Source organism: Telopea speciosissima, chromosome 3, assembly GCF_018873765.1.
Source record: "Telopea speciosissima isolate NSW1024214 ecotype Mountain lineage chromosome 3, Tspe_v1, whole genome shotgun sequence".
Lineage (NCBI taxonomy): Eukaryota > Viridiplantae > Streptophyta > Magnoliopsida > Proteales > Proteaceae > Telopea > Telopea speciosissima.
Genome location: NC_057918.1, coordinates 29,421,175 through 29,448,348, shown reverse-complemented (window position 1 = coordinate 29,448,348; position 27,174 = coordinate 29,421,175). Strand labels below are relative to the sequence as shown.

At 39.4% G+C, this 27,174-nt stretch overlaps 1 protein-coding gene across 4 annotated transcripts; it reads left to right on the top strand.

Moving 5' to 3' along the window:
• The first annotated feature begins 3,265 nt into the window (after positions 1-3,265).
• LOC122655817 lies at positions 3,266-27,174 on the top strand. Of its 4 annotated transcripts, none has more exons than XM_043850167.1 (17): positions 3,266-3,437; positions 6,841-7,390; positions 7,475-7,763; positions 8,749-9,038; positions 16,338-16,520; positions 16,824-17,185; positions 17,273-17,582; positions 17,740-17,834; positions 18,012-18,071; positions 18,161-18,249; positions 18,352-18,411; positions 18,508-19,128; positions 19,589-19,663; positions 20,179-20,249; positions 20,357-20,414; positions 25,503-25,776; positions 26,077-27,174. In XM_043850167.1, exons 2-17 carry the CDS (start codon positions 6,975-6,977, stop codon positions 26,796-26,798), a joined length of 3,975 nt encoding a protein of 1,324 aa, XP_043706102.1. In that variant the 5' UTR covers positions 3,266-3,437; positions 6,841-6,974; the 3' UTR covers positions 26,799-27,174. The 4 variants fall into 4 exon arrangements, with proteins under 4 accessions (XP_043706102.1, XP_043706103.1, XP_043706101.1 ...); XM_043850168.1 differs by having other exon boundaries at positions 16,824-17,582; positions 26,077-26,653; positions 26,686-27,174; XM_043850166.1 differs by having other exon boundaries at positions 7,475-7,758; positions 8,750-9,038; positions 16,824-17,582.

Sequence of the window (27,174 nt, the reverse complement as noted above, 5' to 3'; positions counted from 1 at the left end):
GGTGCCGACACTCCCTTCTTCGGGTTCAGCGGCATCGACGGACAAGCTGACCGAACGAACCCCCACTTTTGAAGAGTTGTCCTCACTTGACTCCTCATCATCAGAAGAGGATGATCCGGAGCTCTCAGCTTGATCTTCGAGAATTGGTTGGGCCTCGAGGCCAGACTCTAGAGGCAATGGAAGGTCGGCAACGTCGACCTACCGAGGCTCCCCTACGCCGGGCTCGTCCAAAGTCGAGCCCAACAAGTTTATGGTGGGAGAACGAGCTGGGAGCTCTCGGCTCAGACTCGCGCCCTCTGTTGCTCCGGCGAGCAGCTCGCCCATATGACTACTACCAACTGACATACTGGGCGGAGAGGACTTACTGGTTGAAGAAGAGTTGAAGATGAGCTAAACACGAACGAAGCAAACACCGAGCTGAGCACGAACTGGAAAGCACCGAGCACTGTAGAGCTGTGAAATCCGAGCTAGCCGAGTAGTCAACAACTTGAAGCAGTGAAGAATGAATAGGGAGGAGCCACCTATTTATAACTCTTGGGGTGAACTGATCCAACGGCCAAGGAGAACTCAACACGATTCAACGGTCCAGATCAAAAGACGATTCGAATTCCATAGCTCATTTATGGCGATGGATGACATGGCGCTGGCAGCTCAACTGTCAGACCATACAACATCATGTCGACGATAAAGTAAGGTCGGCTCGACCACAAGAAGAACTAGCCGAGCTGACCAGAAAACTTCACTCATCAGCCCTGGACCGACCCCTAATGAGTGGGGGGGGGCTATGATACAGCATAAAATCACCTCACCAATTAGAAGCCGCCATGTGGCCGAGTCGGGGTCACCCCAAGAACCGAACCGAGCTGAATCAGAAACTGGGCCGACCTGGTCTCCGTCAGGTCATATGGCTGGGCCGAGCACTCTACTGAGACCGTGGCACATCACCCATGTTGACCTCCTTAGTTGAGCATGAACAGGATGGCCTAGGCCGAGGTGACTGACGAGGTCGACCTCCCTGCCCGAGCATACACAGGACGGTCAAGGCCGAGGTGACTGTCGAGATCGACCTCCCGTGACCGACTTCCATGGCTAACCTCCTAGGCCGAGCCCTCCACCAAGGTCATCACAACGGCCTGCTAGGAATCGCGGAGCCACGTCAACACTGCCCGAGTATCCCGGGATAAGGATCGAGCCACGATCCCAACACGATATTGAATCACACTCCCATTAGGACTCTTACCTTAACAGGAGTCCGACCCCGAAAATGTCTCTCCACTCCGCTTTACATGGAAGAGCCTTCCACGAGAAGGACTCCTACCATATTAGGACTCCTCCAACCGCCTCATCTCCCTCTATAAATACCCAGGTATGGAGCACAATTCCACAAGTTACTTTCACTAGCTGTTACGCTGTCACATTGGAGACCTAACTTGAGCGTCGGAGATTCCTAGGCTGGAGCCACACCGGCTCTCTTGCGCTCATTCGATTTTTTGCAGGCTCATCCGTGGATGAACCGTGCACCGGATGTTTCCACACGCAACAACATGGTAGATCATATGAGGTTCAAATTTATGAGCGAATAGCACCGCACCAAGGGTTCCTTACATGTAAAATTTAATCCAAAAAAGAATTGGCCATATGACAAGATAAAGCTAAAAAATCTTAAAAAAAATAGTTAGAGAATATTAAACATTTGAGAAATGGTCAAAAGAAAATGAATGGACGGAAATAGAACAATAAAGGACTAGTACATGACTTTGAATTTTGGCAAGTGGCTAATTAAGACTATAATCTAATTATCTATAAAAAATTAAATAAAAAAGACTCTACTTTAGTATGTATTAGTTAGAATTACCACATCAGCTTGCCACATGACAAGATTCATTAAAGTTACTATAGAAGTTTAGTGAGAGAAATGAGAGATGAGAGGCTGAGGGTGTGGCAGAGTAGGCTTTTCATAGATAGCCTTTGTTGAGGACCTTTTGCCTTACAAGAAGAGACTTGAGATTTGTTGAATTGGGAGGAAACACTGATGTGACTCCACCAAAATAGGTGATAGAAAAGTCCATTCATATAGTACGTCTTGGATTAAAATCCTCTGCAATATCGGCGGGACGACAGGGTACATCCAACGGCACAACAAAGGCCATGTGTGCCATGTGTGTCACCTGACCTCTGCTGTGCGGTCGAATGTGCACTGCCGCTCTGCCAGTACTGCAGAGGGTCCTGGTCTGTAGGTCTCCCTTTGATAATGCAATAATATTAATTCGTCACATCATCTCTCAATTTGATTTGGGTTGCTGATAAGATCATCAGGATATTTACTAGTTTGCCAAGTTGACTCTGAAGAATGATTCTTGTACATTCTGTTCCTTTTGCTTGGTAATATATTTTCTTTGGGAAAAAGAATATTACCTGGTTGTGTGGCTCTTGTGCCCAGACACAAGAGTGCGCAAAAGTACCACCTTGTTTCCTATGAAATAAAAAAAAATGCATCTAAATTGTTGCCTTTGGATGTATTTTCATTGGCCATCCTACACGAACAGACAACGATCTCTCACCCTTGCCCATTTTCTTTTTGTTCTCATTAAAAAACAATACTCACCATTGAGAGAGCACCCTACCTATGACTTAGATGGGAGAAATGAATAGATGATATTACTTAAATCTTCTCTACACCCCAAGGTTTTTAAAACCCAAAATCCGGCAATAGATCGAGTTCCATTGATTCCAAAATCTAGGGGTGTCAATTGGTTAATTTCGATCAAGCTTAATTAGTCGTCACTCACCAATTTAAGGTCCTACACCATTATTGACCATTTAGTTAATTAAGCCTTGTACGTCAAAGCTTGCATGAACAAGTTTCTATTCGGCCGATTGGTCACTTGAATGGGCTAATCAGGCTATAAATGCTCGATTAACGGTGTCGGTCGGTCTCAGTTGGTTGCCCGTCAGGTTCCAATTGTTCCGACCAATTAGTAATCGGGTCAGGCCTGACACGGGCAGTTTATTAATCGGTCGGTCTGGTGTTAGTCTTTAACCGGTTGGGTCTAGTGCAGGGGCCACGCGATCCGGCTTCGTTGTTTCCTTTTCCTTAATTATAAAAATTGGATCCATTTTATATACAAAAGGAAAAAAAAAAACAGGTAACAGATCCTTTCTATACGGCTTGGATTGGATGCTTTATGTGTACGTGGCTTACATCGCATAGGTCACCCATAAAACTATAAGTGGCCCACCTGGAAAACTCCTCCCGCAGTAAATCCCGTCTTTCGCTTTCGATAAACCTTGTCGCTACTGTTCATGTCCCAATTTACTCTTCCCGTCCGATCACTGGAAATAGGATTTTATTTCTTTTTATCCTTTTCGAATTCCGTTCAATAAAAAAACCTAATCTTCTTCTCGCTTCGACGGCGATCACTCTACGCTGCTCTATGGTGAGCTTGGTCTGATTCATCCATTATTTTTTTTGTTTTGAAGGATTTACTCATGCAATTTCAATACCATCGCTTTAGTTTACATGTACCATTTGCAAATTTAGGAGCTATTTGCTAGTTCTGACTTTGATTTGATCTTTCTTTTATCCGTATATCTGATTACGATGCTTAGGGATGTAGTTGTAACTTTAATTATTAGTTTAGAGTTCATAATTTGATGTTCATTAATGATCTTTTAGATCTGAATTCCTTCATATGGATCACGGAATTGGAGTTACATGAATAGGTTTTTTCTATTAAATTGTTAATAAACGAAGCATTTTGCTGAATTGATGAATATAGTGGCGAAGTAGAGTTACTACACTACACACCATGCACATAGTTTTATTTTAATTTTATTGATTGGATGTCTTCAGAGTACCTTGCTTTTCATCAGTGAATGAAATGTTGTTCTTGAGAAGGTGTTGTTTTCATTGTGGGTGGTGTTATGAGGTCTTAGGAATGTTAAGTTGCTCTGAAGATCTCTGGAATGTTCAGATGTTTGAATACAAGTGTACTAAGGCGTTGCACTCTCAGATGACTCATCTTTTAATTACTGTGAATAATAGTAGTAGTAATAGTGGTAAATACGAATTATCAATTTCCTTGTTATCATTTTCTTTTTTCTCTTTTTAGTTATTGTTAGTACTACTACTACTACTACTGGTCAGGCAAATGCAATGTCCTTGGAGGCATCAAGTGAAGCTTTCCGTTGCACTATAATTGTAATTAACGTTTTATTTTCAAGAAAAACTATAATTGTAATTGATTTTCTATTTTTTTTGAGAAAAAAATTGATCGTCATCAGCATCGTTATTCTCATCATTGTTATTTTCACTAATGTTTTCGGTTCTATTTACAGCAATAATGGCAGTAACAACAACAGAACAGAAATAGCAGTATTAGTACTGATAACAATGATGATGGATGTACTGACACTAACAGTAATAATCAAATTACTTATCAAGAAATAAAAAGAGACTAAACAATCAAACTAATAATAATAATTAAGCCAGTGCGAATACTTGGCTTTGACAACGAGGGTGGCGACTTCATGCAAAAAATGCCAAAGGTTAGAACTGATTCCACTCCACCCCATCATGTGAACGCGGGACTTGAAGTGGGTTACAACCCCTTTTTTTTTGTACAATAATAAAATTCATAAGTGCTCTTGTCAAAGTTCAACTTCAGATTGAAGATGATAGCACCAACAACTAATTTTTTATATCAAAATCTAAAGCCAGTTTCAGACAACGATTTCCCAAAATCTATCTTAATCCAGGTAAGACAAAAAAAAAGAAAAAAAGAAAAGTGCCTTTCATTTCTTCGTCAACACTAGAAACTTAAAATTCTAATTTCTGTTGACTGAGATTTCCCATTGACTAGTTGGTATCATTCTTCATTTGATATCTTTGTAGCTACTCTGTTTTGATTTACACTTGCATGACCTTTTTCAGTTGGGTAATTTATGGGACCCTTTATGTATGAACAAAACATTACTATCACATTCTATTAAAAGATAGGATTCATTGCGGTGTTCCACAAAATTCCATGCAAGTTAACAATACAGGGAGTTAAATAACACTTGCATGAATCTGGTCCTTATGTAAGCTTGGTTCTTTCCCCTATAGGAGCACTTTATATACATACATACATACATATATAGACCTAATATATATATGGCAATCCATAATGCTTCCCCTCCTCCCCAAGTTTGTTGGGCAGGTGCTTTTCTATAGTGCACCCCTGAGATGTACCAAAATGATAACTTTTTATAATTATCAAGTCAAAAACGTTTCTTGGAGTGCGAATCATAATAGCGCAATTCACATGATTTACTAATACCATGAGATGATTCTTTCTGTTGTGTATTTACTGCTAATACCTAATTTTCGATTGTTTGAAAATGTTTATTGGGGGGCTCTCTGAGCCTAAGGCATACACTGCTTCTCCTCACATCCTATTTTTTATAGTTTTTTCTCTCTCCTTTAATAAATGAATAAACAATGTTTATGTGAGAGGGTGGAGAGTACCATGCTTGCTCAGAGAACTCTCTCCCAATATTTATACTTGCTACCACCGTTATTTGTGAAATTCTTCATGTTCCTTTAAGGCAAAAGATATATTCCAGCTGCAGGAAAGTGATATAAGACCACAGAATTGATGGGAAAGAAATCTATATCCCGGAAAAGCTTCTCAGTTACCATATTCTTGATATTGAAATAAAATGCTAAGCTCTCTTCAGTTTGATCAATAATACTAATAAAAAATATTAAAAATAATATGTTAGAATATAAATACAGCCAAATGCTGCAACTGCCTGCTTTAAAAGTGTTCTTATCAATAAACTAAAAGGTGAAGCCAATATGGAAGAAGCTGAAGAAAGTAAAATAGGAAGTACAGCTTTTCTTGGGCCATGGGTGCTTTCCATAATCATGGTTCTAGAGATGAAAGTGATTCCTACCTCCAAAACTTTCTCCTTGTGTAATCAGTGAAATAACTCAATCAAGCAGTGGAAGCATTTCATGAGAGCTTAAAGATATTTTGCAGTTTTTGACTTGTTCATTAGAGATCGAAGACTCAATCCATAAATAATCCTAAGGCTGTCCAAAATGAAGAAGCTTTCTATATGCAAACATCGTTTGGACATCAGGTGTCCATGGCCAATGTTTTCACATTTAAAAGATCTGCTGTGCATTTATTAAAAAAGGAAAATAGAAAAAAGGTATCTGCTGCATTCATGGGAAATATCCTATGGAATTTTTTCCCTTTAACCATTGCTTAATTGGAGTGGGAGCAAAGGTGGTGTGGAGGGAAATACTTATTGCAGTATGATTAGGTGTAAGAGACTTGGATCAAATAGGGATAACTAACTAAGCAATCTTTTCATATTTGAAGTATCTGTAAGCTTCGTCTATTTATTTTTCTCCTTATATTTAAGATAGGCAGAGAAAATGAAAACTGAATGACCCTAGCCAACCGATATATCAAACTTTTGCAACTATTTCCAAACAAAGGTCCCAAATCTGGTATGTGAATGAATGCTCAGCGATTTATTTTGTTTAATTCAGCTAAATAGAAGAGACATTATCTTCTGAAATCAATTATTGAACTCTCCAAACAAGCCAGGTTGTGTACTCCTTGTGCGGTATATTCGGATTAGTCTAAGGAATTGATACTTTGGGAACTTCAAGTTATTGTTGGTCCTTTTGCGCCTTCTGGCCTTATTGTCAATCAGTCGTTATTAATACCAGTTCTGCCATGTGAATTGGAGATTTCTTTGCAGTTTTTGTTGCTTAGATTGCAGTTATCAGACTCTTTGTTTCTCCCTCCCCCTCCCCCCCTTGGGTTTTATCCTGTGCAGGTGCACCTGTTGTAGTTTGTGCTGTCATTTTAGAATTTTAAATTTGGCTGTCATGTGCAGTAGTTCTATGAGTTTTTCAAGTATTGCTTTGTTTTCTGGATCTCTAACTCAGAGTGCTTGGAGAAATTAATGGAATGGCGGCCAGTAGCAAATTTGATCTATCTTCTGGTAATTCTGATAGGCCAACTTACCCTAGCATGCAGCGTGGGATGTACACCGGTGCTTCTTTAGACAGGTCGGGTAGCTTCCGTGAAGGCATGGATAATCGACTCCTTTCAGCATTACCTAGCATGTCAAGAAGTAGTTCTTCAGTAAGTCAAGGGGATGTGATGAATTTTTTCCATGGCTTGCCTTTCAACACAAAATTTATGGCACCAGACAATAGATTCCCTAGACAAGGAGAAGTTAAAAGAGTCATAGCTTCTGCTCTTGGTGTTTCACCAGATGATTCTCCATCTGTATCTTTAAATGGCAAGCCATTGCCTGCCTCCTCACTGGAGGAGCTCAAACGGGTGAGAGCTAATATCAGTGAGAGTTCCGACAAGGCTAGGTATTTGTCCCCTTCCCCCTTGTTATTATAGTTCCTCTTCCTCTTTTTAATTATCGGAAGTTTATGAAATCTCTCATTATGCAGGGAACGATCAAAATCCTGGGATGAATTTCTATCCAAATTTGATAAGTGCTTCCCAAGCATCTCACCAAAGAAGCGATCTCGAGTAGATGTCTCATTGAGTGACCGATCCACTATGCCATTACCTGGGGATCGGGCAGTTCTTGGAGGAAATATAGCTAAACTGGGCACCCAAAGTCATGCAATGCCAAGTAGTTTTGATCTTGATACACAGAAGCTAGAAGAAAGAAGTCAAAGAACCAAAACTGCTTTACCCAACAAACGAATCCGGACCTCTATGGTTGACATACGGGTTTGTATCTGGAACTTTTTAATCCATCTATTTCGTACATTCTTGTCGATATCTTTCTGTATTTTGTTTTTTTGATGTTTTACTTCATTACTAGGTTTCTATATGATATCTCATGTTATTTGATTTTTCCAACGATGACATCGGCAGTTATGTAATTGAGGTATAATTTCTGTTTCATAGTGCTTACGGGTTTGTATGTGGACTTATTAATCCAGCTATTTCTTACATTCTTGTCGATATCTGTCTTTTTTTTCTTCAATGTTTTACTTCATTACTAGGTTTCTATACATGTTATTTGATTTTTCCAATGATGGCATTGGCAGATGTATTTGAGGTATAGTTTCTGTTTCATAGTGCTTCCAAATGGTCATTTTATTGTTTATTACTTTATGTACTTTCCACGATGGATTATTTTCCTTTCCTGTAATCCTGTTGTCAAACTTCATGTCCCTGTTACATGAGGTGTCCTTCAGAAACATATGTCATATGCGTGATATGTGTGTTTAACTGTTCTAAAAATGTGGACTTTATCTTTGTTTATTCTGGTTTGTAGTACTGTTTTATGAAAATAAAATTGATTATCCCAAGGATACCCATGGTATAACCTGTCATGTTCATCTGGGTCCTTCACAAATGTCCCTCTTGGTGTTACTCGGTCATGGGTTTTTGTTTTGAAGCGTAAAGTAGGATTGTTTACATGTGAAAAAGAATTGGCTGAAACTTATATACAAGAATTACAAAGTTAGCATTTTCCAAAATGAGCAAACGAGCAGCCGTGCAAAAAAGGATACATAACCAAAGAAGCATGGAATGAACTGTAGTTCCAATATGCCATAGGACAGCAGAGATGCTGTTCCAACTTCCAACTCCCTTAACTCCCAGTTCACTGCCCTGTATTTCTTGCCTCTCCCCCCCCCCCCCCTTTCAATCCCCCTTGCTCTCATTTAAAGATTCACATGTCCTAACTGATGCAGTTGATCTGCAGGCTAATGGCCTTGCCAGGCCTCCTGTGGCCATGGAGAGGGATAAAGAAACGTACCGACTTGCAAATAATGGTGCAGTGCAGTCTGAAGATAAAGACCGGACATTATCTATTGGTGTAGATGGTTGGGACAAGTCAAAGACAAGGAAGAAACGCTCTGGGATAAAATCGGATGCTTCTATGAGTACAGTGTTGACGAGAAACATTGATGGAGATCGGGAATCCAAACGGACCGTGCAGCAAAGGCTTGTTACTGATGCACGACTAAAGCTGAGTAATGTCCATGGTTTTAGGTGTGAATCCTTACAATGCATGTCCCGTCGATGACTACTTTGATTTTGAGCATAAAAGAATTTATTAGTCGCATGTGATGTGATGAATGAAGTACTTTTTTTTTTTTAAAGAATGCTGTTATAGTTTTTGAATAGACCTGATGGTTCTAAGTACCCTAGAAATTAGGGTTGAGAAAACCTTAAAGAAACCAGAATTGCAGGAAGGTAGGAGCCAAACCAACAGGAGAGAAATTCAAAAACTAAAACAAAACTCATTAGATGGATCTGAAACTCGGGTTGATTGATAAATCAGGTAAGGGGAACAGTTCTGCAAAAGATAATTAGAATTTGACGGCTGGATTAGAAGTTATGCTAGAATCTCATTTTCGGCAAGTTACCAAAACCCAGACAGAAATAGAAACTACTACCAGACTTAGTAACTCAGATTTGGAAACCAGGAAGTAGAAATTCAGAAATTAGAAACCAGATCTTAGAAACTTTGAGTTGAAGAACAATTAGAAACTGATGCAGGCGACTCAGAATAGAAAGTAGAAACTAAACTGAAAACAGACATTAGAAACAAGTGCTTGGAAGGGAAAAATTAAAGAATAGCAGTACAGTAATAGGTGTAAGTGTGTAACAGAATAGAACCAGTATAGCAGAACACGATTACAGAAAATAGAAACCGTAGCATAGATAGGTTGTGAAGTTCTGACATGTTTGTAGGAGAAGAAAAAGAAATAGAAGAACAGAAAGAACTGACCTGAAACAGTGAAAGAAGAAGATAATTGATTCAGGAGTCCCACCTGAGCCACAGACCCGGCATCCCACCAAACCCTCCCTTGGAATCCCTCCAAGGTGTCCTGATCATAATTCAGAATCTCGCCGAAATCTTGGTTAAATTGCGGAAATTTTGGCCAGGCCGGGACGAGATGCTATGTCGAAATGGAAAAATGCAATATTTCGGTCTAAAAAATGCATTGTTTCGTCGAAATTTCAGTTATTTCATTTCGGAATTTCGGCATTTTACACCCCGAAATGGCCAAGCAAAACTCATAGAAAAAATACAATATTTCGGCAAAATTTCTGCGATATTTTGGTATCTCGGAAATTCCGGTCTGGCCAAAATGGCCTTCCGAAACAAGATTTAATACTATGGTCCTGATGTCACCAGAATCTACTGCATCCCACAGCAGTTCTGCATCTCACAGATTCAAAACCAAAGCTTGTCTTTTAATCTTCAAAATCTTTTTGTAGGCAGTGCCCTATACATCTTATTTGTAGAACTAGAGACCGATCAGATAAGGAAACAAACAGAATAAGAAATTAACTCTAAAATAGAAATTAACAATGAAGGAAACTGACCTAAACAAGACTGGATTTATGTAACCTAATCCATTCCAACTATTACGATATAATAGTAAGAAAATAAGGAAATAAAATCCAAACAGAGTCTGACATGAACAGTAACACATGAACATTAGCGCATTAATAGTAACACGTGAACAGTAACACATGCCAGATTGAACCAGAGGAAAGTCATCCTCTTCTTCTAGCTGAATACTGCATCAGGACCGTTTAACTTAACCAGTCCCATTTAAGATGTGTTTGTACCTAAAATTTCTGATCTGTTTTTATTATGACAGTAGTTGCAGGTTCTTTTTATTTTTAATTACTTCATCCTCTTAAGCTCTATGGTAAAACCTAGGAACCTCTCTGAAGTATCATGCCCTTCTCTTCAGCTGAGGTTTAGAGTCTGAAACTTTTTTGGCTTGGGCTTTGATGTTTTATTATCTTTTTGTTGAAGGTTTTGGTTGGTAGGTGAAAAATAATGTCAAGACCGTCCAATGGTCTAATGCTTCCTCTTATTTTGATGAATAACGGCAAATTTTTGAGCAAAAACAGCATGTATAAATAAGACAGTGGAAATATCCATCACACAATATAGCAACTACAGCAGCCACAATCACTATTTTCTTATTAGTACGAGACTCAAGTGTCCTGATGTGCCTTACTCGTTCACTAGGAAGTTCCCTGAACAGGATCTTTAGAGTGGGAGATGCTTCTAGATTATGTGCCTCCCAAATCAGATGAGCAATGTTCCATGGATTATCTGGACTAAATAATACTTGATAGGCATCTGATTACTGTAGAATTTCCTTGTAGTATCAATCTTTTGTGTTCCAAGTGAGGATTCAGTTAGAGTTGATGAAAACCTTGATCTCCGGGGATGGATCAAACTTACTGTCGCTGCAGAGAAATCTTGGCAGCAGCTTGTTTGGTTGATGTTCTTGAATAAAGAATGAATCTTGATCTTGAACTTGAAGGAGATCTTCAAAGACTTTAAAGAAAGCTTCAATGAACCACCCGGGCTTCATACCGCAAGGTGTCGATTGGATCAAAATCCAATCCCACTAACGAACCACCCGGGTTTCCCACTGCAAGGTATCAATCGGATCAAACACCGATCCCACCAGCCTTGATCAAACACAAAACAAAAATCTTTGATGGAGAAGAAGAGCAGCAAAAGCTTTTCATAAGTATTAAAATTCGTGTTCAATACTTTCCCACCTTACAACCTTATATAAAAGACTAAACAATAGACTCCTACACTAAAAAGGAAAGGCCTAACTCAATCCTTAACCTATTAGGTAATTTAAACTGACAAGGAAACTAAAGTAGACTCAAAACAGAGTCCTAATCCAGCCCCACTAAACACTTACAAGAAAACTGCTAAAATCACTTAAATTGGACCAGTGGTTCAACCGGTTCAGTTACAAAAAAGAGGGAAAATTACACTGCCACCCCCTGAGGTTTGTACTAAATACAGTGCGACCCCCTGTGTTTTCAAAATATACACCTTGACCCCCTGAGTTTAGGGTACTTGTTACGCTCAGCCCCACTCCGTTAGAGCATTTCCGTTAGTTGCTGAGGTGTTGTCCATTGATGCCTTAAAATGACAAATATACCCTTAATGGGGTGTGAACTTACCATTTTGCCATAGGGCAGCCCAAACTTCACACACCTTCCCCTACTACTCGAATCTGACACGGGTTTAGAGTTATGGCGATCTGCCTCAGGCCATCTTCAAGCCCATCATCGACGACCTGCCTCAGGTTCTTGCTGTGGCTATCTGCTGAGGCCATCATCGACGACTTGGGACGAACTCAGACGAAGGCATACAGACAATGGCTTGGTACTCTTTCTTTTCCATTTTCTCTTCCTGTCTATCGATCATCACAACCTTTTCTTGCAATCTAAAACCCTTGTTTCAGAGAATTTATATCTCCAGAAAGAGAAACCCCATTACTATAAAATCCTTTATATTCCAAACCCACTCGCCAGAGTCCAAGAAAGAATGAATTCTGTCTGCATATCGAGATGCGTTAATGACACTCATGTCCCCGTGCGGGCGATGTACATGAATCTGTACAAATGGCCAGAATCAGATGCAGAATTTGTGAGATCGGTGAGCTCAAACTCAAATGGGAGCAGCAGCATTAACAGGGGAGTGGGCCATCACCCAAGAGTGGTGGATAGTATTTCGTGTAGGCAGATGTACCTGAGGAGCTATACCTTCTCTAGGAAGGAAACGATGCCTGAGAAGACTGTCAAGTGCTTTGGGGGTGTGAAAGACAGAGTGGTTCAAAGGAATAAGAAGAAGAAGAAGAAAAGGAAGGGAGGAAGGGGGAAGAAGTGGGAAGAAGTGTGTGGTGATGAGGAAGGTGAAGGAGATGTCTTATGCAACACTTTTCAAAATATTTCACAGGTTACTGTCGTGCACCACAAGCGTTGATGTGGCGGATCATCGGGAGTTTTGACAGTCATTCGGATTCACTCCATGCTCCTCTGTTCTTAGTTGCCTTTTGTTTTGTTTATCTTTCTTCTAATTTGATTTTTGATTATTCTCGAGTCTTCTTTCAGGGTTGGGTTTTGGCCTTTTGGGTGTCTCTAGTCTCCTGTGTCTTTTTACCGTTCTTCGTTGAAAATTTAGCAGAACAGGTGGATGGCCATAGTGGGTTGTAAGTTGTAAGTTGTAATTAATTATTAGTTTCAGTCCTTGCTTGATGGGTTTTTTTTTAGGGGGGTGGGGTATCTGGAACTGATGGGATTACAAGGGAGAATGATTAAATTTGCTGTTCTGGCTCAATGAGTCGTCAGAAATGCACTACAAACTCTAGAATCTAAGAGGATCTCCGAGTCCAAAGGTGGAAGCTTGAAAGATCCGTCATTGGGAACGAAACCGACTATTCTTATCTCCCGAGGAGCTATGCTCCAAGATCTCGCTTTGTGATGCTTTGATAGTAAGGAGTGGGATGAAGGTTGCAAAGGTGGTGGTTGAAGAGCCACTTTTTTATGTTAGAAAAATAAAAAATTAGAATAGAGTTATTTTAATTGAAGGGCAAAATTGTCATTTAAATTTTATACTTAACACCGTCCACTTAAAGGTGCTGGGTGTATATTTTGAAAACGTAGGGGGTCGCACTGTATTTAATACAAACCTAGGGGGTGGCAGTGTAATTTTCCCAAAAAAAAACATGATAATAAACTAAGTATAGGGCTAATCCGTATGCAACCTATGTACCCCTACTTTAGGTCCATAAAAGTAGCCTATTACATTGAAAACCCATGAGATCAAAAGCCCACCATGTATATAACCTGACCCTAGACTTATTCCCATCAAAATAAGCCTCTTTTGGTGATGTTCTGTATCACATATACACCCTTCAAAGGGTAGCATCATCTCATGGCAACTCAATGATCCATACAAATAGTTCACAACCATTATGCTACTGGAAACATCACACATTGCATTTCAAATGCAAGGAGCAAGGAAAAACGATACTGGCTGTGTACCTAGCAGTGCACAAGGAAATGAGTTGTGACCTAACAACTCCTTTCTTCGGTGATGGAGACCATATAGCACACGAAGGGGATCCCTAGATGATTTCAAAGAGCCATACCCCAACCCTAATAACTGCTGGAATGGAGAGAGAGAGAGAGAGAGAGAGACACAGATGGTGGTAATCCTTGCAAGCTGCAGGCGGTGATCTTGGAGATGGTGGGTGTCGATTTGAGCTCAACGAGAGCTCATACTTTCACACGAGTTCCTCTTGTAGTCTTCATCTAAGACTTATCTCATGCTTTCTTCAATCGATTCACATAGTAGCCTCTTCCTTGGAACCCTTTGTGCCCTGGGATTCCAAAGAAAGGAAATGGAGAAGAGGATTTTGTAATACGACTCTCAAACCAACTGTGGAGCTCTGATACCAAGTTGTAAATGAAAGATTGCAAGAGACCAAGGGAGAAGGAAGAAGATGTGATGTAGTCCTAGGTAGGAGTAATCCCACTAGGAACTAGGGTAATAGGATCACCAAACAAGGCTGGCCGATTGGGACAGCTTAGGCTAATTAGGGTAAAATTAGGGTTAGGATTAGGGTTTTGAGCTAGGGTTTTATTTGGTAATGATGTGCAGGTTTTTAGGGGTCTATTGGTGTAGGTTTGGATTGATTTGGATGAAGTTGGAAATCTAGGGTTTCGGGTTAGAGGCCTTGTAAAAATGGAGAGTTTTCAGGATCTAGGGTTTAGGGGTGGATTTTGGGAAAGGGGTTTATAGGGTATTAATGGGCAGGTCTAGGGGGTTATTTTGGTATAAAGAAGTTAGGGTTTGGATGAGTTACGAAATTCTGCAATTTAGGGCAGAATTGGCTTTAGGGTTTTGATGGATAGATTGGGCTGCAACTAAGATCGAGTGGAGGGATAAGGCTGGACAGATTTTAGAGTGAGGCTAGGGTTATGGGAATCGATTAGGGTTAAGTGGAGGATTAAGAAGAGGAATGAAATTGCAGAATTATAAAACTACTTACTTGAATTAACATTGATCTTCAACAATAGCAGATTGAAGAAAAGCTAAGAGAGGACCTCCCGATCTACAAGATGCAAGGAGTCGATTGGAGATCCACCAATCCCTTCACATTGATATTACTCACAAAACAACTTTGATATTACTCACAAGGCACACTCACGATGGAGCAAAGGTAGCAAGCATAAAGCTGAGTTTTTATTAATCAAAATTCGTATCTAATGTTGGCCTCCCTTACAAACTTATATAGAAGACTCAAAAATAGACTTAGATACTACAAAGGAATGGCCTAACCCTATCCCTAACCTATTAGGTAACTTAAACAGACTAAGAAACTAGAATACTAAAAGAAATAGACTCAAAACATGGTTGGATTTGTAGAGTCCTAATCTAGCCCAACCTACATCACATGACTACTTAACCAAGTCACATGATCACTTAAATTGAACCAATTGGATGCAACCAATTTGAACCGGTTCAATTAAAAAACATAAAAATAAACTAAGTATTGGGCTAATCCCGTATGCAACCTATATACCCCTAGTTTAGGCTCATTAAAGTGGTCTATTACATAGAAAACCCTTGGGATCAAAGGCCCAACATATATATATCTCAACCCTAGACTTATTTCTAAAGAAATAAGCCCTATTTGGTGATGAATCTGCATCAAGATGAAGAGAAGGAGATGGCGGTAGAACATGTGGGAGAGAATACTCTTCTCTCTCCTATATGATTCACTTCGCTTTAACAAAGAGAAATTACATCCTTACTCCCCATGCAAATATAAGATGGCCAAGGGAGGTAAAAAGTAAACAAGAAAGAAATACTCAAATACATTACAACACATATAACAACATAATGGGCATATACGTAAAGTACCCTTATTAACTCTAACACCTGGAACCCGCAGTAGCGGGAGCCTTGTGCATTGGGACACTTTTTTTCCCGACCATCTTGAGCTATTCATTCTCTAGGTTATCATAGGATAATATAGTTCCTGCTCCGATATCCAGAAATCTGATCAAGGATCCATCCAAACTGAAAGCTTCATCTGCCTTGAATATGGATTCTGCTAATTCAGATAGGAAAATATATGTCTGTATTTTTTCCCACTCCTTCGATTCAAACTGCCTTTAGTTAAAGGTCTTGTAGGGATCTCAACAACCCTATCCAACGATTCCAACTGAGTATTTTTTGGTGAATTATGGGCCGCAGAGGGCATAGCTTCTCCTCTTGGGGGGGGGGGGGGTTTGGTTTGGGATGAGGATCTGTATGTAATCATAGGAAAATTTAGTCTTTTCTTACTTTCTTTTTGTATGCTGGTTCTAATGTGTCATTTCCTGTAATTGTTGCAGCTTATCCAACTTTTTCTCCCATTTGTTTTTTCAAGTGATTTTGCTCTCTTCATATGTACCTCACTACTGCGTATTGGTGACTTAATGAGTATCTTTACACAGGTCTACCCTTGCTAATGGAGCCGCAGGAGTTGGAAAAGTAGATGTGACCTCTCAACAAAATGGCCTTGGCTTTCGTTCTTCCTCCACTAGGACTGATCAGGACAATGGCTTCTTTCCCAATGATAGAAAAGATCGTTCTGTTGGTTCTGAAAAGGAGAGGCTCAATCTCAAAGCTGTTAATAGGTAGAAATATCATCTTTAACACATGCATCATCAATTCATCATCTTTCTTTCGTATGTTTTTCTTGATTTTTCCCTTCATTAAATTCTTGCTGCCTTTTCCCCTTTGTTTTTCTTCGTCTTGTGGTGCTGCAAAATCCAGTAATTTTCTCTCCTTTAGGGAAAATTTTTTTTTCCTACTTTATTATCTGTTAGACTTATTCTTGTGCGTTTCCCCCTTTTTATTAGGCAATTCCATAATCTTCTGCTTTTCTCTTTATGAAATTGCATATTGCTAATATTACTTCTATGTTATATGATATCCAGGTCAAATGTTCGTGAAGATATTTTTAGCTCTAGCCCCAGTTCAATTACAAAATTGAGTGCATCTGTCAGGGCACCACGATCAGGTCCTTGTATCATACCTAAGTCATCACCTAGTGTCCATCGAGCAATTGGAGTTCCTGAGGAATGGGAGCTTTCACATTGTATGAACAAGATCCCAGCTGTTGTTGGGGCTAGCAATAAGAAACGTCCCCCATCAACTCGTTCTTCATCACCACCTGTAACACAATGGGCTGGGCAAAGGCCCCAAAAGATATCTCGTGTTGCAAGAAGAACAAATCTTGTCCCTCCTGTTCCAATTCTGGATGAGAGGCCAACTTCAGATACAGGATCCCATGTTGTGGGTAATGAAAATGAACAGGGCTTCCCAAGACGCTTGTCCAGTAATGTTTCTCAGCAAGTTAAAGTAAAAGGTGACCTTTTATCTTCAGCTGCGTTATCAGAAAGTGAAGAGTCAGGAGCTGCTGAAGTCAAATCCAGAGACAAGGGAAAGAAATCTGGTGAGCCAGATGAGAAATCTGGACAAAATGTTCATAAGGTTTCAACTCTAGTATTGCCATCAAGAAAGAATAAAATGTCCACTGATGAAGATCTTGGTGATGGTCTTCGGAGACAGGGAAGAACTGCACGGGGTTTCGCTTCAACAAGGTCTAGCTTGCCAATTTCTGTTGGGAAGCTTGATAATGTGCGCACTGCTAAACAGCTCAGAAGTACAAAGCTTGGTCTTGAGAAGACTGAAAGGTAATCACCCTTATGTTATCCAATATTTATCGTGTATGGCCTTTTAGATGTCTAATAACTTTGTATTGTTATTAAAACCTCTCTGTAGATTAATTTTTTTGTCTAATAATGTTGTACTGTTGTTAAAACCTCTTAGTAGATTAATTTCTTGGTTCAGTAAAGCAGGCCGCCCACCGACTAAGAAGCTGTCTGACCGTAAGGCATATAAACGTCCCAGGTTTGCCATAAATGGTGGAGCCATGAATTTTCAAGGTATTTCATCTCTCTCTCTCTCTCTCTCTCTCTGTGTCATTTCTTATGGATTCTCCCTCTTGAATTTTGTCTGATTTCTGGATTATTGAGTTAATGGAACATCCTCCACAGATTATGCATGGCACTATTGTTGTTTCTTCATCTTGTTCTTTAATTTATGTGCTTTCATTTTTCCAGGAGGACCAGATGATGGCCATGAAGAACTACGGGCTGCTGCAAAAGCTGCTATAAATCCCAGTACTATTATCACGTCAATTATGTATTATTGTGTTTCTTGAAAGGTGGTTCTATTCAGACAGACTGATTAGCATAGTTATCAAATGCAGCTCATGCTTGTTTAAGTTCATTCTGGAGACAAATGGAGCCTCTCTTTGGTTTTGTGTCAGCTGAAGATGTAATTTATTTGAAGCAGCAGGTAATGCCTTTACTTTTTAATTTCTTAAGTTGGCATATTCTTGTATCATAAGTAGGAATTTTTTTTATTGAACTTTGTCCTTGTGTTGACAATGATTACCAGATTTCCCACATCAATAAATCTGCCATGGATTTGCATGTCAGTACTAGTCAAAACTTGAAGGTAAACATCATCAAGTACTTCTTAAGGTAATTGGTGCCACTTTAGGCCCGCTGTTCTTCTGGAGATTCTATGTACATTTAACTCGCTTTGTTTCAGGGTGATTTTGGAACTAGTTTTCTGGAACCAACTGTGAGCCCTATCAGTAGAGATGATTGTGGTACTGTCATGAATGCAGTTGGATCAATTGAATGTGAGAAAGATATAGTGTTAATGAGTGAAATAAAGCCTGATGAATTTTTGTCAGAACAGTTCTTTCTGGGAATAAGGGATCATAATATGATTCCGCTTTCCGAAAGGCTCATTGCAGCTCTAATTTCAGAGGAAGAGTATGATGGATCTTGTTCTATAGGAGATGATGACGTCAAGTTCAATATTTATGGAACTAACTCTGAGCTGGATGAAGAGTTGAAATCCAGTAGTTTGAGTCAACCAGAATTGGGAAACTTTCAGACAGTTGCACGTGGTGCTTCAAATGGCTATAGGATAAGGGCCACACGGGGATACCTTGACCAAATGGAACATAGTGACCCAGGAAATGTTGATTTACTGGCAGCTCCAACTTCTGGAATAGTCTCCTGGCATTCTTTAAATGGCCTTCAACCAAATAAAGCAGTGATGCCTGTCAAGGCTTGTACTGAACTTCAGTATGAAAAGATGACCATGAATGAAAGACTTCTCTTGGAGCTTCAGAGTATTGGCATTTTCCCAGAACCAGTGGTATGTTTCCATTTGCCAGAGCACTCACTTTCAATGCATGTGCTGAGTCTTGGAGTAATACTTCAGTCTATTAAGGGTTTCTGTATCCTCTTTCATACAACATATTCAGTCTGTCGTTCTGCATGCATAATCTTGTTTATGAGTTTGGCAGTCCACAAAATGAAATAAGAATTGGATGGTTTTCTTGAAACTGCATCCCTTGGTTGGAGCTGCTTCACTTTTAGTGCGTTATGTCATTTGTTTCCTTCTGATAATGGATAAGGTTTGTAGATGGCTGTGGTTTGGATTAAATGATAGTGAATTGGATGCTTTTCTTGAAGTTGCATACCTTGATTGGAGCTGCTTCACTTGGAGTGTTTTATTTCATTTTTTCCCCTAAAGTTTTTTATAAGTTTCTATATAGATGGCTGTGGTTTGGATTTACCATTCCCCTCCTAATTGCACATTGCTCTTATTTCAGCCTGACTTAGCACAGAGAGAAGATGATGAGATCCGTGAAGACATTAGCAGATGCAAGGAGAAGCTTCAAGATCTGGTACTTCTTAAAATAATTTGTTATTTTTCTAGAAATACATGTTCATATTTTTTTAACCAAAACACGATATTATATTATAACTTAGCCCAATTTTTGTAAAAAAAAAAATTTAATTCATTAAATAGTTATTGGTTGATGTATGCACAATTCTAATGACTCTTGTCCCAAATTCACCTTCCTTTCTGTTTTCTTATTTTTGTCCATTGTGTATTTGTGGTGTTCAAAGCACCTATGTATTTTGATTAACTGTTTATATTTTGTATATTATGATGTCTGTGTGTGTGCGTGCGCATACACGTATAACATGGAATTAGCTATAATTTTTGCTTTGAATTTATCACTGCTTATGTTCTTCCATAGTAATTTTATGGATGTTGTGATGCATTTCCAATTTTTATTTTATTTAAGAAAGATTTCATTGGCATTCTCTTAATGGGACATGTAAAAAGAAAGCCTATCTGTGTGACTATATAGTACTCTTTATAATGTCTGCCTCATGGATACTTTTGTTATAGGTTAACAAGAAGAAGACATTACTTGTTGGGCTGGAAAGTGCTGTCACAGAGGCAAGAGAATCTCAAGAAAGGTAACAACTGTGCCAGCTCTCATTAGATTATTCTATATACATGACTAATTTTTCCTAATATTTTGTGTGCTGTAGTTTTTTCATGTAAACATTTTTCAAATGTGTAGAGAGATTGAACGTAATGCCCTTGACAGACTTGTTGGAATGGCTTATGAAAAATATATGGTAAGTTCTGATTATCCAAACCTAATTCTTGTATATTTTATCCTGTTGCATGATATATTTTAAATTATTTATCTAGCATTCAGGATCTATTTTTGGGAATAAATATTGAAGATCTCATTCAAATTACGAGGCCCTTTCCCGCTTTATACTTGCTTCCATACTGTACAGCTTTGCCACATTTTCTTTTTTTTCCTCCAAAATTTGTACTTGGGTTCAACGCACAAGAAATTGGATATATTGGAGGGCATCAGTGATCTGGTTTGGCAGTCCAATTGCGTGCTGATTTTCCTATGAGTAAAATATGATATATAGCTTATCTTTCTTAGTTGAGCATTAAGTTTGGAATCCATTTGAAACTGATGTAAGGTGTCAGGGATTTCTGCACTGCTCACTTATCGTGCAATTCGGAATCTTGTATAAGTTTTTCCAGCTTTAGGTGGTGATGGCGATCCCAGGGTTTAGAAACCCTATTTGTTATTGCTATGGGCCCACATGAGCAAGAGAACTCTCAAATCAAAGGTTTAAATGTTTAATGGCAAAACTAAGGGTGTTATCGGTTCGGTTTCGGTTGGGTTCAAGAAACTGCTACCACGGACCAGAACTGAATCGAGAACCGAATAGGTTTCAAACCTCTGTACTCAAACCGAACCGAACAGTTTCGGTCCCAATTTGGTTACAATTCGGTTATGCTTCATTGTCTCTGCAATTTGTCCAAAGGGGCGGAACTAGTTCATCATTCATGGCAATATCAAATTTATCAAGCCATGGTTTCATGTTCCCATTGATTCAGTAATCACTTGATGTCTTGCCGTGTAACCTTTATCTTTTCCTTCCCCTCTCGAACTGGCAAAGCACAGATACGTCAATCCAGACATCATCGGAATCAAAGAAAGACCGGTAAGACGGTCTAGATATCAGATCTGTATAAAGAGCAATGAAGAGAAGAGAAGAAAAAGAAAACTAAGGAAGAAGAAGAGGGAAAATTGAATCGATAGGGAAATACAAAGTTCCACAGGCCTCCATCAGTCCATTTCTTCTCTCTGCGATCCGCATGCCTCCATTTTTTGTTTCTTCTTTGGAGATTTCAGACTGTCAAAAGTTCCATGTGTCTCTTAGGTTGATTTCTGTTAAAGGGATAGGAAAATGCCAAAATGGGAAGGCAGGGAACTCTCCAGAAGTCCATTCTTGTCTTTTCTTCATTTTTATTTTATTTTATATTATTTTAATGGGAAAAAGCACGTTGTCCCATCCGCTCCATTTGAGCTTGTTGGTATGTCACCTTCTCTCGAATCCCTTCCCCATTATATTATCCTGTTATTATAGTAAAATAATGGAAAAAGACCAGTGAATTCTCTCAATGTTATCCAATGAGTTATTCGGTTCGGTTGGAACCGACGGTTCCTAGTCTGAAACTGGAACCGAACCGAATTAAAGTGCCATATCTAGAACCAAATTTGGACCAGATTTATTCCGGTTCAGTTCAGATTATTTAGCTTGGTTTCAGTTTTTCGGTTCCGATTCCAAATTGACACCCTTAGCAAAACAGTAAATAAACTGAAGTTTATGAGAGAAAGGCAGAATTGTAACTAAAGAGTATCTTAAATGGCTGTTAGGGGAATAAAGGATAGGAGGACATAAGGGGGATTAGGAATTAAAGGAACAGGATAGAGTTGGAATGAAACTAAAATAAAGGATAAAAGGGGGATAAGGGATAAAGGGGAGGGTGTTTTAGGAAACAAAAGAAAAAAGAAATAAAAGGGAACTATCGAGAATAGGGGGAGAAAACTGATCGTCTCCTACCTCTCGACAAACCAGAGGCGGAAACCAGAACCCTACGAGGCTTAATCTCCCTCTACAGTACTCCGATGGAGCTAAGAATTTAGGACAATCTCTACACACCTAAGCCCTATGAAACCCAAGCGATCCAGCAAAGGAACACTTGAGTCATCAAAGAAAGATACCTGAAATTTTATTTGGCTGTAGAACACGAACCAGTGTCGGTTGCTGGTATAATAACCAAGACCAAAGGGGCTTTCGGGTTTGGGTCTTAAGGAGTTTGAATTGCCTATGGGAGGGTTTCATATACCTAAAATCTGAGAAGGAAAAAGCATAGTTGTCAAGGAGTTGCCTAGGCAACGCTTAGGCGTCCAGGCGGCTTTGTTTGGATTGGTGCCTTGGTCGCCTAGTCGTCAAGGAAGAGAGTGATCGAAATCAAAACATGGGTACTGCTAGTACTGCTAGAGCAGAGTAGGGGTAGATGAAAGAGAAGAATGGAGAAGAAGAACTGCAGCCACCAGTAAGCCACACAACACATCACACTTGTATGCTAAACTCAAACTCAATATTGCATTCTAATCTCAAATTTGTCTTTCCATCATGTTGGATACAAATATATAAATAAAAATTGAAGGAAATGAATTTTTTTTTTATAGGTAAGGGGGAGGGAAGATGTGAACCAGGAGGCTTGAACCCAAGACCCCCTGGTAGTGATGCATATAAGTCACATAATGGGCTTATTTTATTGGAAATAAGCCTTGGGTGGGGTTCAATGTATTGGGTTTATATTATGTATGTACGGGTTTTAGTTTCTAGGTGTAGGAATTCTAATTAATCTTGGAATTCCAACAGTCTTTTTGATGTAATCCAAGAGGCTATTAAGCCTCCTCCTAAGCTATATAATGGAATGATGGGTTGCTGTTTCAGAACCCAGAATTTTGAAAAAAAAAAAAAACAACTCTCTTTGAGAATTTTACTTGTGGATCTCTTTTGGTGGACCTAGGTGGAATCCTAAGGTGGCCTCTAGTGGATCTCTAGCAGCCAAAGCTATCTTTTATTATTTTCTGTTTATCTTCTTTCTCTTAATTTTAACTTCATCTATCACCATCATCTTCAACCTTCCATCAAACCACCTTAAACTCAAACCGTGGTCAGGTGACTCTTCATCTTCCCTAGCTTGCAACCCTTCTATCCCTCTTTAGTCCTACACAACCTGATCTTAATCTGGTTGTCCTCCAGAATTGATCCTGCAAGAATCCCTCCTGGATTCTCCATCAGGTAGCAATGGGCTTTTACGCACCACAAGCTACCAAGTGCCCTAGACACTTGTTCACAGAAATGAAACTTTTATTCAAACTCTAAAACCAAAATTGAATTCAAAACTAACTAGCCTATCTCCTACGTCTCTATCAACATAAATTAAATAATAAAAAGAAATAACCCAAAGAAGTAAATAACTACTACCAGCCCATAAGACCCAAAACCTGGGTTGGGCTGCTTCCATCTGGGATTGGGTTTCCAAACCCAGTCATGCTGGTCCAACCATTTGAGTGCCACTGCATCTGGTTGTACCGCCTTTCAATTCAATAAATTCCTTCTGTTGTTAAAAATCACCCCTCCCCCCCCCCCCCCCCCAACAAAAAAAAAGTGTATTTGGAAGGATGCCGACCACAGCCACCCCCAAGACTACATCATAAGGAGAACAGAAAAACACTGAATGATTTCACGCAAACTGACAGATGAATACTAGTTGCAAAATAAATTATTTGTTGAGCAACCCCATCTTTTGCTATTCATCCATCCTCTTTCCCATTAACTGATCAAGGCTTCTAAGGGAGTGAGCAGTTTGGCACTTTGGCCAGGAATTGGGGAATCTAACATAATGAGATGGGAGAATCTCCATGGCTCACCATGGGACTTCTTATTTGGTTAAGCTGAATTTCTTTGTATAATTACTCTGACAAAGTCCCTATTGTGCACATAATCTACCACTCTATAATGAGAGCATATCGATGTAGAATTCACTTACCCAATGAAAACCTAATATGCTTCAACAATCGAATCATCCCACCATCTAATAGATCCTCCAATGTACAATTGTCTTGGATTACTGAATCAGCATCTATTGGAGTTCAACTTTGCCACACCTTCATGAGGAGGCTTCCATATGAGAATAACTGTCTCTGTAGTGCCTGCCAAGGATAACAAAGGGTGATTAAATGTTGAGAAGGATTTGTTAGAGTTGAATACTTTATTTTTTTTACACAAATGAAATTTTATTAATGAAATAGGAAAATGAAGATATCATGGTTACTGTATCAAGAGAAAGACAGCTGCCAAGAGAAGAACAATCACTCATTGGAATCGAGATCTAATAAGAAGGCTCCAAAGCTCAGTGCTTCTGGTCAAGCTGTCAGCAAACCTGGTTTCCAGCTCTGTACATCCAGTGGAATGAGCTGTTCCGTCTGGATACAAAGTATGAATCTTATATATAGTCTGAGTCAATGGGCCTCTATAGCCCACTACACTAATCAATGATTATGAGACACTGGTCTCCCTATCAGATTTAACAAGGGACTGATCATAGCCTGCAAATTATAAAGTTTTGCAGTAGTATTCAAACTTCTATTAGTCTTTACAACAACAGAGGCTAAAGGTTTTGTTCCTGTCGCCCCTCCCCCCCCCCCCCCCTCCTCTCTTTCATTTTCCATTTTTACTTTTTTACTTTTTCTAATAAATAACGCAAAATGCCTTAAGGAAACGATTCATTCCTTCAGAATCTGCAGTGCCTTAAGCATGGGTGTCATCAGAAAAAATTTTGATTGCTTTGCCCCCTTTCAATAGGGTGCATTATCTGTATTCCATTTTTATTGCTAGATGGCTATTTATTACTATCTGAAGTACTGCATCAGGGAACTTCAACCTTCTTTTACTAACTCAATAGCATTTTACTTTGTTGGCTTTTTTTACATGCAATTTAGCAAATGAACTCTTGTTGTTTGTTTGTAGTTTAGTTGCTCTTTTACTCTTATATTTGTGCAGGCTGATCTTCGAAAATTGTGGCGGCTCAATTTTTGGGAGAAGTTTTTCCCCGTCTGTTTTCTTCTTTGGCAGATTTTGTTCCTTATTATTTTCTTCCACATGGTCATTTTCATTGTTCTTCACTACTAGAAGTAAAGTACCATTTCAATGCATCTACTGTTGATCATGTAAACCTACAGTTCTCATATTATGATCCTGCTTCTGAGAATTCTGTTTAGTAATTTTTACACATCATAGGGATTGATATAATATTCTGTTCATGGTTCACAGTCTTGTTGGGGCCCTCATGCGTCTGGTGGAAAGAGTTCAAGTAGCAAAATGGCTAAGCTTGCTGCCTTATCTTTTGTTAAACGAACACTAGAACGATGTCAGAACTATGAAGATACAGGCAAGAGCTGCTTTAATGAGCCCGTGCTCAAAGATTTGTTTCGCTCTGTGTCTACCCGCCTCAACGATGCTGAACGCATAGATGCAATGACTGAGGGGGAACCTGCCAATCCTTGTGGTGACACTCCTACCCGTTCTTCAGAAGTTAGGGTTTCAGGTACTCCACGTATTGCCCCCTTGGAGAAATACTTTCATCTGTACCCAAGCCCTGTAAATTTGTATGTGAGTTTGTATGACTATTTTTTTTAAATGTGTCCCATTTACAAGTGCTTAAAAAGGGTGTACCCAGTGCACGAGGCTCCCGCCACTGTGGGAACTGAGGAGGGTCATAAATATGTGTCCCATTTACAAGTGCTTAGTGTGATTTAATGATGAGTGGACTAATTAATTAATCTTTTCATGGTTGATGTCTCATATCCCAGTTTTGTTGATTGATCTGTGATTTTATCTTTTGCAGCTTCCATGGGCTTGCCTCCGACCCCTTGTGAAACTTCACGCTTAAGGCAGAACATAGATGCCTGTGAGAAGGATCCTTTTGATGACTTTCAGTCAGGAAATCACCTATCTGAACCAACTACTGGTAAAGAAGAAATGTGGATGAGTAGAGTGAAAAAGAGGGAGTTATTGCTGGATGAAGTTGTTGGAGGAACTGGTGGTTCTTCTCTGAGAACCCCATCAGGTATCAGGAGTGCTCTTGTAAGTGGTACAAAAGGAAAGAGGAGTGAGAGAGAGAGGGAGGGAAAGGGGCACAACAGAGATCTGTCCTCTAGAAACGGCACTGGTAAAATTGGTCGCCCAGCTTTAGGCAATATCAAAGGTGAAAGGAAGCCAAAAACAAAGCCTAAGCAGAAGACAACTCATTTGTCGGCTTCTGTCAATAATCTTCTTGGTAAGGCTTCAGAGCTACCCAAAGCTGTATTGCTCCCAGTCCCGAAGGCGTGTGAGATGGCCAGTGATAGAAATATCAAGGAAAATGATGAGTTGGCCTTGGAGACATTGAATGACCCTGAAAGCATTGATTTTTCAAACCTGCAGCTACCTGGAATAGATGTACTTGACGGGCAAGGCCAAGATATTGGTTCATGGTTGAATATTGATGATGATGGATTGCAAGGCGACGATTTTTTGGGCCTTGAGATTCCAATGGATGACCTTTCCGACTTAAACATGATGGTTTAAATTGTCTGCTCTGTATATTTCTGTGCATTATACAAAGTTAATACATACAAGTTAAACAAAATATAGGTACCATTGTCAAGAAAAGATTGGTTACATTGATGGTCATTTTGCAGCCAGGTCTTTAAGTAGGCTATAGATTCTTTCGAGGACTTCGGCAGAATTTTGTTTTGGAACAGACCTTTGAGGCGTTGTGGAATTTTGCCCCACTAGTTGGCATATTTTGACTGTATAGATCTTTTGTTTCAATGTACAAGCTTTAAATCCCTAGGTTGCAATATGGTAGTTGGCACTGATACTGATTGTAGCATTTTTTAACCAAAGAGCAGAGCCAATTGTACACAAATTTTACATGTGTAATAAATTGAGGTTTATTTGA

Excerpts from the sequence above, each read along its gene's own strand:
- LOC122655817 (XM_043850165.1), top strand. The coding sequence starts at position 6,975 with ATGGCGGCCAGTAGCAAATTTGATCTATCTTCTGGTAATTCTGATAGG. Across the intron at positions 7,764-8,748 it reads CCTCTATGGTTGACATACGG|GCTAATGGCCTTGCCAGGCC; the intron begins GTTTGTATCTGG and ends GTTGATCTGCAG. Across the intron at positions 17,583-17,739 it reads GGTCTTGAGAAGACTGAAAG|TAAAGCAGGCCGCCCACCGA; the intron begins GTAATCACCCTT and ends TTCTTGGTTCAG.